Source organism: Atheta coriaria, unplaced genomic scaffold (assembly GCF_025399875.1).
Source record: "Atheta coriaria isolate IRGN ID8LTWV9N9 unplaced genomic scaffold, Caltech_Dcor_3.1 hic_scaffold_3_pilon, whole genome shotgun sequence".
NCBI lineage: Eukaryota > Metazoa > Arthropoda > Insecta > Coleoptera > Staphylinidae > Dalotia > Dalotia coriaria.
In genome coordinates, this window is record NW_027045445.1 from 1,414,612 (window position 1) to 1,428,284 (window position 13,673).

The following is a 13,673-nucleotide window of genomic DNA, read 5'->3' on the forward strand; positions in this document are numbered from 1 at the left end:
TAGGGAGACTTTCGAATTTCAAAATTGCCGTAACAAGCTTTTCAAATTCAATTAGTTCGCGAGATACAGGGTGTTTTGCGCGCAATTATAAATTTTTTTTTAAATATCAATTTTTGAAGAAAGTTTTGGGGCACTTCTAAAAGGGTTAGAAGATTGTCAAGGTATGTATTGTGTAGAGGAACTCTCGAGCTCTATCATGGCAGTGAGAAACATTAAAAAATTCATATAGTTCGGGAGTTACTGGGTGTTATTTTACAGACCACAATAAAAACAAAATTGTCCAGTATTACAATAAGTCTCCGACCAGAGCAACGTGCCGAAACCAGGGATTGAACCAGGGACCTTTAGATCTTCAGTCTAACGCTCTCCCAACTGAGCTATTTCGGCTTATTGACAAAGGAGTGTTGCAATTATACTACACAAATCATTGTTTTCATACAAATAGGAAATTGCATGCTTTTAACTTTTTTGAGAAATGCTAACTTTAGAAAGTTATTTTAGAGCACTTACAAAGGGTTTTGAGGATTTTATCAATACGCATCTTGAAAAGAGTCTCTTGATGGACAATTGGAGGCTGAGAAACAGCAAGAACGTTAATTTTTTTGATTGTTAATAGTACATTTTAAGGCACTTTCTAAGGATTTAGGGCGATAGTGTAGGATAGTGTAGAAAATTCTTTAAACTATAATATAGCAATAAAAACCTCAAATGAAGTAAATTAGTGCATTGATCTATAAACAGCATAACAGATTTTTTATAGTTTCTGTCATTCAGTTCATTCACTCACACATCGCAACCATGAACGATTCAATAAACAAAGAGTCGAATTCAAATTATACTTTTAAGGTTATTCCGAGATATCGCTAAGATGTCCTTTTCGACTAAAAATCTTCTCGCGTTTTTATCATATTGTTGTTGTAAAGTATTGTAAACATACATATTGGTTATCGCATCACCGCATTTTATCTATTTACATTGACTTTATCTTATTTTACTCTTGAAAATCCCTACTAATATTATAAATGCGAAAGTCTCGATGTTTGTTACACTTTCACGCAAAAACTACTTAACCGATCATCCTGAAAATTAGTACACATATTCTTTGTGGTCCCCGAATGGTTATAGGCTACTTTTTATTTAATAAACAAATTATTTTTTAAATAAAATAAAGAAATTGTTTAGCCAATAATACTTCTGCATCTGGCTATTTGACTACTTTAACGCCATCTAGCATTCCAGCAATGAAGCTCAAACCTAAGTACTATAGTACCATCACACTGAATTATCACACTGTATTACCGACAGCTACGTCAACATCAAATCCAATTGAATACACTATGGAGACTGTACACTATACTTCCATAGACTATACTTTCAGCCATTTTAAACTTCCCGCCATTCTACTTCATTATTACTTCTTCTGTGACTACAGACGCGTACGGAAGCAACTTCATTATTTTAGATATTCGCGAGCGAAGCCGCGGGTTAAAGCTAGTAAATCATAAAAGTAAAACATATTTAAATAATTCATTACTTTATAATTTATCAACAGATATTATGTAATATATTATCCATTACCTACTATATAGTATGTATGTATGTATGTTTTATTTCTGGCGTTTAATTTAATAATGCTGCTGATTGAAATCCATGTCCTTGCGAGCGATTTCAGGTACACGGTGACTTCGCCATTCAATTCTATGCCCGATCACTTATCAAATGCCCGATTCAATATCACTAGCAGCCGATTTCCAACTGAACTTTTAAAATCTTTCCGAGATGTCGCTAGAATGTCCGTTATAACTAAAAATATTCCCGCGATCATATCGTTGTTGCAATGTTTTGTAAACATAAGCCATCGCAGCGGATTTTATCAATACACAGCCACTTTATCTCACTTTGCACGTGAAATGTAAGGCAAAATTTATTTAAAATAATAAATGTAAAGAATATGTGCTTGCTAAGAAGGAGTTTGCTAAAATAACGACTTTGACATTATAATTGGCATATCTTTGTTTGCAGTTAACTGCCAAAGGAACCGCGATCCAGGTTTCATAATTGGGGGTAGTTCTTTGCTGTGTTGGGTACACACCTAGAAACATTTTCATGTTTCCTAAAATAACGAAAGTCTGGCCGTCACGGGTTTTTACTCTATAACATATTCGTTTTTTATTTGAACCACATGCCAGACACCATTATAACGATTACCATTATGTATAATTGTATAAAGTAAATTTCAGAAAGAATGTTTTTACTTAATTTCCTTGGATTTAACTTCATTCTTAGGAATTTCCTCGATTGAGTACGTTGAATCGTCCAATGTCGAGTAACTTTGTAAAGTACCCCGCCGATTTAACTGAAATGAAAGTGAATAATTATAGTTTAGTTATAAATACAAAATATAAATTGAATTTACATTATTTTCTTTAATATTTTCATTATCCAATTCGATGAGCAGAGGACAATAAACAACGTTCAACAATCCTACAATCCTGATTAACCACGGAAATCCAATTCGATGTATAGCTGCGCCACCAAGTAGCGGGCCAAGAGAATAAGCTAGACATACTGCAGCTTGTTGAAGAGCATACACAGGGCCATAATGCGCATGAGCGTGACTCCGAGAATCAACAAATGTAGCGAGAAGTGGAACTAACGCAGCATCTAGTGCGCCGACGCCAAGACCTAATCCAAAATGCGGTAGAGTTAAATCAGTTATTGATGTTGCTAATGGAATTGCACAAGATGAGAGACCGGTAAGTACCATTGCACCCAGAGCAATACGCCATGGTAAAACTGTAAGAAATCCTATAAGAAATATAAAGTTTTAGTGTATTCTATGATTCTATAAGTCAATAAAAAATTTTACCAGTAAAATGCGATCCAATAAAATATCCAACACTATCCGGAATAAAAACAGCCCCCAATTGCCACCTTGAAGGTGGTGGATCAATTGTAGCCATCAACCACATTGGTACACATGGTTCCAGTATTGCCATTGTTGCCGTACACACACAAATGGCACCAGTAGTCAATAAAGTGTGTTTGTTCTCCAATAATCCAGTACACATCCAATCTGCTGTTTCTCTCTCAACAATGTTAGAACTCTCTTGGATGTTATTTAGATTATAAACTTGCAGAACTTAAAATATATACATAAAAAACACATTAATCAAGAGTATATTACTTACAAATATTAAAAAATATTAACAGAGCAATAAGTAAAAATGGCGCAGCTTTTCCAATCAACTGATATGCAGCGCCCCCTAGTGGGTAGCCAATTAGTACGCCCAGAGCTATTCCACCGAAAGCCAAGGGCATAAGACGACCTCTAACACTTTTTGGTAAAGTATCAGCAAGGAGTGACATTCCACTCACGGCAATACCAGCCGAAGAACATCCATGTAAAGCTCTTGCAAGAACTAATGACCAATAATTACTCCCGAAAGCAAAAACTAAAATAAATAAAATTTAGTTTATTCTTATGTATTTTAAAATAAAATTACTTACGTAATGTTGCAAAAAACATATTAACACTGCCAAATAACAAAGGGCGATGATATCCAAAGATGGCGGTGGCATAACCAACAAATGGTGTACAAATCAATTGAACAAAAGCTTTCGATGCCAGGAGAGCACCTAAAGGACCATTATCTTTTTCTAAGTCTTCATATTTACGCTGCAATGGGCTTAAAGAAGTTATTTCACCACTTGGAGTTATATTAAGATGATTATGAAATAAATAGTCAGGAATTATTGGCACTAAAACGAATAATCATAATCAAATTAATTACATTTGAATGTAGTTTAACATATTACTTACCAATAACTGTCAATAGAACATTATCCAAAAAGAACGATAAGTACACAGTTACAAACGTCAAAAACATTGGATCACTCGTCATTTCTGTTAGGTTAAATACAAAAACCGGAAAAGTTAAAATCATTTTTATTTTATTTTAAATTCTACTCGAAATTGAATAATTGTAAAATATCCAACTGTTCGGAACAAGAGCCACCGATGAACTGTTGCCAATCGCAGAGTTTTGTTGCGACTAGTGGGGAAGTTCCCACTGAGGACGCATGTGGACAATTTTCTTCCTAACGCAATTTCCGTCCGTTTTGCGGCTGTTGTGTGATAACCTCACGCTGATGGAAAATTTAACGCGTGAGGGCACACGAGCTGCAAGACACTGATAGGAATTAAGAATGTGTATCCCATACGGCACACTGTACTATCCTCTAGCTCGTCTAAATCAATTCGCAGCAAATTAAACAATACGGTTATAAATTACACACGATTTGTAATTTTATTTGGTATACAGAGTGATGAAATAGTGATTAACATTCTTTTTAGTTTAATTTTGACAATTCAGCACACAAATGAGCTTAAACAAGCTTACAATTAATTATTAATTATTTTAATGACAATTGAACACACACTTCTTTAGTTGAATAAGACTAGCGCCATCTATAACTGAATGACTTAAGAAATTACTATGTTTAGGTTATTAAACAAAAAAATAACTAGAATAGAATAGAATTAGAAATAGAATTTTTAGATTGTTAGGTTCGGTTTGGTTAAATCTTAAATTAATTAATTAATTAATTAATTAAAGTGAATTCTTAACATTAGGACCTTACGCTATGTTTTTGGACGGTTTTACTGAATAAGGACTTAATCTTAAGTTGTTCAACTTATCTTAATATTACTTAACTATCAATTCGAGGTTAATTCTTAACTTAAGTTGACTTAGATTAATTACATGAACTTTAAAGTTAGTTTCATTTAGATTATTTAGAACCTCGTCACTTTATCTACCGGTGGAGAGTCACATGTTTGTACAACAAACTCATCCTCTTCTTCTTCCTCCTCGACCTCACCATCACCATCAGGTGCTGAGTAATATGCCGCGCGTCGGCGCTCTTCTTCATGTTGCGCTCTTAAATTAGCCGCTGCTATGGCTGCCACGTTGACGCAATCGTAAACTGGCTGAAACAAACAAATAAATCAATAATTATCTAAATAAACAAAATAAAAAACAAAATAGGATAAATTGTGTTAATGTTACCTGCGTGGACGCTCTGTATATATCCATAGCGCTGGTTGCAGTCGCTAAAGAAGGCAGCGCGCTGGTAAAACGCTCTCTAGCGGCGGATACAGTCATCATATATGTTCGAGGAATAAATATACTTCCTAATAAGATACTCCCTGTAGAAACTAAGCCCAGGCACAACAAAGGGTCCTTCCATGCTTCATCAAGGACTGCGTAGGCGGGTAACCAACCACTCCATGCACATGCGCTCATAATTATTGCGATTGTGAAGTGTTTTCCTTCACGATAGTTACGTTTAGATTTTGCAATCAACGGAGTGATGAATACTAATAGAATTAAGAGAACTACATTGTAGGACATTAAGGATAACAAAGAGTAGTTATTATTTGTGTGGTGTAAAGGTGAATCTTCGCAGGAGTTGCTCAATTGGAGACTAAGTGCACATTGTACGGCGAATATGAATAATGTGAGGAATCCTTGGACTGTTCCTGCTACGTGGGACATGAATCCTACTTCACTGGATACGGTTGCAAGGAGTATGGTGCGTGCTAAAAGAAGGGCAAAAGCAAAAGTGTAAGGAATCGTCACGCAAATTGCTCGTAGAATGTAAATTTCAAATCTGAAAGGATTAAAAATACATTTATAGTTATTTTACTTTAAAATAAGTAAAGGCAATATTTTGCATACCTGTTAAACTTATTTCCTTCTAATGAAAACGGCAAAACACTTGCAAACATTATAATCACATCAATCAGCAATAAAATGGTTAAAATAGGATTTCCTTCCAAAACTTGTTTCTTGCAAAGTCTGCTGATGATAAATCCCATTATCGCCAAACAAAACAGAATCCCTAATAACGATAGACTAAAGAATGCATACACCCAAGGCTCAGGACGAAGCCTAACTGCATTCAGAAAGACGTTGCTTGTAAAAATTGGCGTGACATCAAAACTTTTAAAGTTTTCGCACTCCAACAAACACTGATCAAAGTGTTGGAAACATTCGGAGATGGAAATATTTCTTTTTAGTTGATAATCTTTCGTTGCATCCATGACAGTAATATCATTCTCAAAAAGTGAGTATTTCATGAGCTCACCTTGGTTGTTATTGAGAATATAATTAAATTCTGAGCTTAATGATTCAAGTTTCAGCAGATTCAAAATCTCAACTTGAGATAATATTTTAGTTTCGGATTCTGTATCTCCATTTGAAGAAAGTTTGTGTAAACATTTAATGTTTGTTGAATTCTGACATTCCAGAGTTGAATTCTGTGATAATGTTTGAATCATTCGTAGGATTGGTTCGGCCATTTCAAATAATATTGTCGAAGGGATGATTTTTGGTGGTATTAAAGGTTCTTCAGGTTCGGCCAAAGTAGATTGTAAAATATGATAATTTTCTGAAATTAAAAAAATATTTAAATTTCGGTATTTTAAAATTATTTCCAAAACTACCTTTAGTAGGAGTTATTTCTTCTGAATCTAAAGGCACAAGAAGTATTTTTTGTGTACTAAAATTAGTCTCAGAATTATTTGTAGCATTCTGAAGTTTTGATAGACTTTTAGAAATCTCTGCGGCTGATCCAAGAAAAACAATAGGATGTATTACACTTGCATTTTCTTCGGAGTCATAAACAAAAGTTCTGTAACACAAACAAATTAACACATAATATTTGTGATTAAATTAATTATACTGACTCGTGTAAATGAAACCGATTAACACACATCCATTCTCGCCTTGTAATTCGGTAAAACTCTTTCAAAACATTTTGATCCGGTGCAATAACTTCGATATCATCGGACCAAGCAAGTACTTCCAGAATTTTTACCACAGTTTTAATGATTTCCTGTTTGTACATCACACTTTCATAAAAATCAACTTTTAAAATATCGGCGAATTCCGGAACTACTCTCGGTACTTCATCACGGTAGTCCGCCATGACACCCAACAACAACTCTCCACGCTCCAAACCATTTTTATACAATTCAAAGATGGCGGATAGGTAATCATCTTCCGTACACACTTGATGCACAGTCAATCCAACTTGAAAATCATTCAGATTCGCAAATTTCAAATCATTAACACGTTGAGTAGCCCATATTGTTGAATGCAGTGCAGTTTTCTGTACAGCTGTCAAATTCTCCGTGCATTGTGTCAAAATCAAACCAATATGAATAGATCCTAGTGTCTCATAGATGACGCTAGTGTTAACCGCACAGATTAGTGTTACACCCAACAAGAAGAATAAAATCGTTTTATTTGTCATTTTAAACGTTTTAATTCAATTTAGAACTGCATAACGATTGATGTGCAATTATTACGTAACCGAATCGAACGCATTGTCTGTATTTAAGAATAAAGCTTTGAAGGTTATGTGCGTCGCGTGTTTTTGTCAACGTGATTCAACCGATTCGTATCGAAATGCACGAAATTGTGGACGATATGCGTTGGCGACGCATCCGTTCGTATAGAGTTTTCGCTTCGCTGCGCACGTATTGTACAAATGCGGAATTTTTAACACACTCACACACAATCAACACACAAACACGGAAATTACTAAAAAATCTTTTGAAAACGAAGCAAAAATTACAGAGTCACAGTCACACAGTGATGCACTTCAATTGTTGTTAATTTCATAAATTGTTTAAACCGAAATAAAGTTCAATAAATTTTAAATTCATAGTTTAACACATAGTTTATTATATTTAATTATTATTAAAAGAAAATGATTGACTAGCATCTATCAAAGGTCGAAACAAAACTAAAACTGCGTAGTGAGCACTTTGTTATTAATGGTTGGTTGTTAGGGGTGGTTGTTGGTTGTGTTGATAAAGTTTTCCTTGACAACCGGCCACTTGCACCTTTCGTATTGATCTAATTTTGCTGGTTGCTGGTACACTGGTACTGCTACACTACTACTGGTTGAATTAGTAATGATACCAATAGTAGAATACTAGTGAAAATACTGTTTTGACTGACTGAGTTGACTGGCTGTATGATATGTGATGCGTCGGTGCGTTGGTTGGCTGGTTGGGTAATATTATGGTAGGACGTGAGTAGTGGTAGGCAGTACGAGTATAATCGTGTTCACCTGGGTGCACATGAAACCCTAAAAGTACAGGTGAATTCATATAAATACATATATTGCCCTCATTATAATAAACTAGTTATAGGAGTTGTATTAAACTGATGTCAAAATATTAAAAAAAAGAAGAAAAAAATTCTAACCTCTAAACTTTTGATTATAAATGCATAAAAAGTGATTTATGCTCCGCCCACTGACTATTGACTAGTGATCAATAGATGGCGCTACTGGTAAATCAAAATAAAATAAATATAGTGAAATTTTATGGAAGTAATCTTAAATTACTTAATAAATTTATGATTTTGGCGAAGGAAATATTCTTCTAATTTTAAAAATGAAGAAGTTATTCACCTAAAGAGAATGTATGCTCCGCCTACTCAGTAGCGACTAGTTATCAACAGATGGTGCTACTTACAAATCAAAACAAACAAAATAAATAATTAAATGTTTCTGAGATGCTTTTTATTATCATATCAAACAATGTCTTCACCTATGTTAAATTTTTAACAAAGCCATCAAAACCTGTCAAAGCGCTTGTTAAAGTCGTGGGCAGACCACGATTTCCATGTCTTTGTCGAATAACATGATCACGATTATATGAATATGATTATGCACATTCATAAATTCCGTGAACAATTGTCCACTGCCGCCATATTGGTTTTATGTACTGATTGTATATTAATATTCACACACATTCATAGCTGTTGATGATACTTCTACTTTTTGACGTGAGACATTGAGACATTGAGACAGTTCGAGTCTGCAACCTTCCAGCTTTTGTCTTCGTCTTCTTTGGCGGTCGCGGTCTTGGCCGTGTGGTCGTGGTGAATAACTTCTTGCGCGCGTCCACTGTCCGCCTGCAGTCGTGTGTGGCTCGTGCCTCGTCACAGTCGTTGCGCTTCACTTGGTTTCTTCGCGACACGCGCGCGCGTGTCTTCAATTGTTATCAGAAACTTGTTTAAACATCATCGTTTCAAATTAAGCACATTAAGTGTCGCACTGTTGTTGTAACTACATCAATCTTGGGTTATTTAGGTAATTTTGAAGAACAACGAACTGGAATTTACGACAATGTAAGTAAAAATAATTTTTTTATCAACTTTAAAAAAAAAATTTTAATAAGTAATGTTCATAGATATATAATTTATGTATTTGTTAATTTATTAGTATCAACGATCGAAAAGAACCATGACCTTAACCGGTCCAATAAACCTTTGTGAGCGACATTCGACACGCTCGACATTCACCACACCTATTGTTTTGCGAAATATATTTAAACAATATTTATATCCAAAATTTCTTAGTAATAATTTAAGTATTACAAAGTATTAAGTTTCAATTTATCTGTTTGTCAAAAACCACCGGACGTAAATCCGTATATTTATTATCTTGTAATGCACTTGGAATGCAATTCGTGTGGCGAAAATTATGTGCGTATGCTAATTTTTTTCCTGCTCGAGACGGAAATTTGCAAATCCGCAGAGAGATTCATTCAGACTCTGCGAATTCAGCTGCATTTGCTGTACGTTGAACTTGAACTTGAACTGTATTTATTTTAATTTTTGGTTTCAAGACTTTAAGAAGAAGACTTGAATCATTTGTATTCTAAAGAATCATCCGAGATTATAGACCTTCATTCACCGCAAATTGGCTTACCTACCGCAAGCACATCTCATGAATCAATTTTCGTCTGGTTTTATTTTTCGCGTGTGCGTGTGTGGCATTTATTTCGAATCCAATTATTCCGAAACAGTTAAATCTTGATTCTTTCGGATTTGTATCTTGATCTTGTGAACAAAGATCACAATTAACAGTTATCTGCGATTTGTTTACGATTGGTGGATTGGAAATTTTAACTGTGACACGGCAACATGCCAAATATAACACAATGCCAAAAAATTATTCTAAATTTATTTTAAACTAACCCGCGACTTCGTCCCGGTAGTGTTTAATAAAAATGTAATTTGGTTTTACTCTCTTATTCTAAACATAGTATGTGTCTATTCGATCAATAAGATTCGCAATTTTATTTTAAAGAAATTAGTTATATAAAGAATTGCTAATAATGTATTTCAGCGCACCATCTCGGATTCAACTATTTAACTATAACTATGATTGAATCTCAATGCCAACTTTTATTCCATAGAAAAGGGCTGTCTTTAGAGTTTTCCCGGCAATTATTCAAAATTTTCTCGGCGTAAAAACCATCCATGGACTTTAACGAACAATTTAAAAAAAGAATTGGCCCAATTGGTCGAAGCGTTGTTGAGTTATGCGCTTACCAACAGATTTTGTGATTCATTTTTATATTATAGATACCAATATAACAAAGTAAATCTGAATTTTTATTTATTTTTGAGTTGCGGTATAAATACCGAACATACAATTTTATGATGCAATAACATTAAACTTTAATTTTGCGAATATTAACGTAATTTTTATGTCTAAATAAATTTATATTCTAAACAATGATTGAGGTCAATATCAACCTTGCTAATCTTTTATTCGTTAACCGTAGGTAATGTCAGTTTGAAATTGAAACTATTGAAACTAGAATCATGTGTAATAATATCTACGATGAATGCATTTTAAACAACTTTCGATTTGACACTTTTTTGCCTCATCAAATATTTAACAGTAATAAAATGTTAAATATTTAAATTGACATCGTAAATTTATTTTATTCGTATTTATATTGATTGATATTTTATTGCTAACATTGTTAAATGTTACTTTTTTATGTTAGACAAATTTAAATACAATTGTCGTACATTCACCTTTGACACTTTGCGAACAATTTCATTTCCAAGCAGAAAAAAATGCTGAAAAAATCAAATCTCAATTTTGTGATCTTAAATCATCGAAAATTCATTTAAAATTCATGACCGGTATAATTCACACTATCACGCACCGTTTGACATGACTGTTTAATAAATTAAAAGAAACATACAATATGTTTCCATGAAATAAATATTTTTTTATAAATTTAAGTTTTAAACACTCTGTAGATTATTAACACAATCTACTTAAATATTTAAGTAACTGGAGACACATATTAATTCCATTCTTAATTCGTTATTCCGTAATTATTTATGTTAAACAAGTTTTACTAATCGAGTGGATAATCGTGTTTCTTATCTCGAATCTGGTTTATCAACGGCAACAACAGCCTGACAAGAATTGAATTGTTTATGAATAAACAACTTTTCATTTGTGTTTTTTAAGTTTCAGATTAAAATGCAGCTTTACCTAAAGCTGTTAATCCTGGCGCATGCCGCCATCTTGATTAACGCTCACGGTCGTCTAATGGACCCGCCAGCGAGGAATTCAATGTGGCGTTTTGGGTTTCCGAATCCTGTTAATTACAATGACAACGAATTGTTTTGTGGTGGTCGTGGAGGTCTTAAATTTATCTTTTAGTATTTATCTATATGTTAACACTTAAATTTTAGTTCAATGGGAACAAAATGGCGGTAAATGCGGTGTCTGTGGTGATCCTTATCACGCTCCAAAACCACGTCCACATGAAGCCGGAGGTGTTTATGCAAACGGTATAATCTCCAGACATTACTCCGTGGGACAATCTGTTGATATTGAAATTGAACTTACTGCGAATCACTACGGACGTTTTGAGATTTTCCTTTGCCCGAATAACAATGCTGCACAAGAAGCAACGACAGAATGTCTACAACGTTATCCATTGTATATTGCTGGCACGAAAGAAGTCGCATTCCGGATTCCGGTTGATGGTAAAAAGAAAGCCATCTTTCGGTACAATGTGCAACTACCGCCCTATGTGACATGCACGCAATGCGTGTTGCAGTGGTCGTACTACACCGGAAACCAATGGGGTGATTGTGGAAATGGCACCACTGCCGAAGGTTGTGGAGAACCGGAAACATTCCGCAACTGTGCTGATGTTGCTATATTATCAAACGTTGGCGGAGGTGTACCACCATTGTTTGTGGGCGTGGACAATCCATACATTCTGTTTTATCGTGATGCTCGTCGTCCGTCACCATACAACGTTTTCCCGTTGATTGTCAGAGAACAAGTTTGTGTTGCAAATGCTATTTATCGAATGATTCCGGGTATTGATGACTGGTGCCAGATTAACTGCATGAAATATCCACCGAATTGTCCAGCGAAAGTGTGTGCTTGTCCGTAAGTATAGGAAATGAATGGTTTTTGTTTATTTTATTGTTTTTATTTTTATTTTTAAATTTTAGTACAACTTGTGATGCTATCGGTGAACACGCTGGTATACGTGACGCTGATGTTCATTGTATGGATCAATGTCTGTACTACAAGTCTGAATGTCCACGCGACAAATGTCGCTGCTACGAAGAATAAAGATGGCGTTGATGCTGTCAGCCATTTTGAACGCTTATCGCTTACGATACTCAATTATTTTTTTTATTATGTGAATAAATGTTTTGTAATATCAATAAAATACATTTTTACATTTTATTTTTCTTCTATGAATACTAAACCGGTATTAATCAGTGATGAATTGGTTTTAACACAGTTGTAAACAGTCAGGAGATGTGCCAACTTCATAAGGTTTCTCTCCAAGTACATTACCACTAAAAATATATATAAAAAGCAATTTTAATATAATTTTGGGTAAAATGAAGTAAAACTTACCCTGGACCATAAAAACAAGTGTATAACTTGCCGTAAGGGGTGCCTTTCCTGTCATATTCATAAAACACGACGAAATCACAGCCAACGTTCCTAGATTTAGCCCAAACCAACTAAAAATATTTTTATGTATCACTTATAATTTATTTCATGTACATTAAGTTGCCTACTTGTGTGTAGTGAGCGGTAGCACGCGAAACAGTAATATACTTGGTCTTGTCATCAGGAAAACTGTAGTGATGATGTTCCTCAAACCAAGCAGCGATTACAGCATCCCAATTTTGTGTTGGTGTTGGTACATTGCTATATTCTAAGTACATGTTTTGACCAACGTTGTACCAACGTGCTAAAATGATTGAATATTTATAATACTCATAACGCCATCTTTTTTATAAAAGCTTTTAACTTACGATCAGTAATGTCCACCATTTTCATGTCACAATTCAAAGAAGCTTTCCTTGCACTGCGTGCCAATTGATGGTCGTAGTATAATCTAAAGAGATTCCTACCTTGTGGTTGTTGCCAAACCTCACCTTGGGAGACTTTCAGACGGTAGTAATTGTGAATTTTGGTGATATTCGAAGCTAAATTGTTGCTTATTTTCACAGTTTGAATAAGACGATTTCCATTGGTACATTTTTCGTCGGAAAGTACTACTTTTATTAATAAAAGTTTAATAATGCTAATTAAAATTAGCAGTGTTTGTGTTTTAGTAAACATTTTATGCGAATTAATTGTAGTTGGTCAAGAACTGAACGTGTTCTGGTCTTCTGGTGTTCATGCTTCAATTTATACCCAAAGATTAGGTTGTGATTAGTTTATAACAATATTCATTCCAATTGTTTGAGTAGTATTGATAGTTATATGAATATGAAGGGTGATACAGG

At 34.3% G+C, this 13,673-nt stretch overlaps 4 protein-coding genes and 1 non-coding gene across 7 annotated transcripts; 1 reads left to right on the forward strand and 4 right to left on the reverse strand.

Annotated features, from left to right (window-relative positions):
• Nucleotides 1–314: 314 nt before the first annotated feature.
• On the reverse strand, nt 315–387 carry TRNAF-GAA (transfer RNA phenylalanine (anticodon GAA)). Its single transcript has one exon. It is a non-coding gene; the product is annotated as a tRNA-Phe (tRNA).
• Nucleotides 388–2,192: 1,805 nt separating this feature from the next.
• LOC135804381 (synaptic vesicular amine transporter-like) lies at nt 2,193–4,016 on the reverse strand. Its single transcript, XM_065318247.1, has 6 exons — nt 3,824–4,016; nt 3,511–3,762; nt 3,192–3,455; nt 2,870–3,142; nt 2,417–2,808; nt 2,193–2,356 (listed from the first exon to the last, which is right to left on the reverse strand). The coding sequence occupies exons 1-6, from the start codon at nt 3,945–3,947 to the stop codon at nt 2,252–2,254; spliced, it is 1,410 nt and encodes a 469-aa protein (XP_065174319.1). The 5' UTR covers nt 3,948–4,016; the 3' UTR covers nt 2,193–2,251.
• A 268-nt stretch (nt 4,017–4,284) lies between these two features.
• Nucleotides 4,285–8,084, reverse strand: boss (bride of sevenless). 2 transcript variants are annotated; one of them, XM_065299382.1, is made up of 5 exons: nt 6,755–8,083; nt 6,512–6,699; nt 5,745–6,456; nt 5,073–5,676; nt 4,285–4,993 (listed from the first exon to the last, which is right to left on the reverse strand). In XM_065299382.1, exons 1-5 carry the CDS (start codon nt 7,321–7,323, stop codon nt 4,799–4,801), a joined length of 2,268 nt encoding a protein of 755 aa, XP_065155454.1. In that variant the 5' UTR covers nt 7,324–8,083; the 3' UTR covers nt 4,285–4,798. The 2 variants fall into 2 exon arrangements, with proteins under 2 accessions (XP_065155454.1, XP_065155456.1); XM_065299384.1 differs by having other exon boundaries at nt 4,827–4,989; nt 6,755–8,084.
• Nucleotides 8,085–8,989: 905 nt separating this feature from the next.
• LOC135789636 (uncharacterized) lies at nt 8,990–12,612 on the forward strand. Of its 2 annotated transcripts, none has more exons than XM_065299559.1 (4): nt 8,990–9,215; nt 11,368–11,542; nt 11,595–12,306; nt 12,372–12,612. In XM_065299559.1, the coding sequence occupies exons 2-4, from the start codon at nt 11,380–11,382 to the stop codon at nt 12,493–12,495; spliced, it is 999 nt and encodes a 332-aa protein (XP_065155631.1). In that variant the 5' UTR covers nt 8,990–9,215; nt 11,368–11,379; the 3' UTR covers nt 12,496–12,612. The 2 variants fall into 2 exon arrangements, with proteins under 2 accessions (XP_065155631.1, XP_065155632.1); XM_065299560.1 differs by having other exon boundaries at nt 11,374–11,542.
• On the reverse strand, nt 12,537–13,557 carry LOC135789637 (venom allergen 5-like). The gene is made up of 4 exons (XM_065299561.1): nt 13,197–13,557; nt 12,957–13,132; nt 12,790–12,899; nt 12,537–12,728 (listed from the first exon to the last, which is right to left on the reverse strand). Exons 1-4 carry the CDS (start codon nt 13,504–13,506, stop codon nt 12,662–12,664), a joined length of 663 nt encoding a protein of 220 aa, XP_065155633.1. The 5' UTR covers nt 13,507–13,557; the 3' UTR covers nt 12,537–12,661.
• Nucleotides 13,558–13,673: the final 116 nt, after the last annotated feature.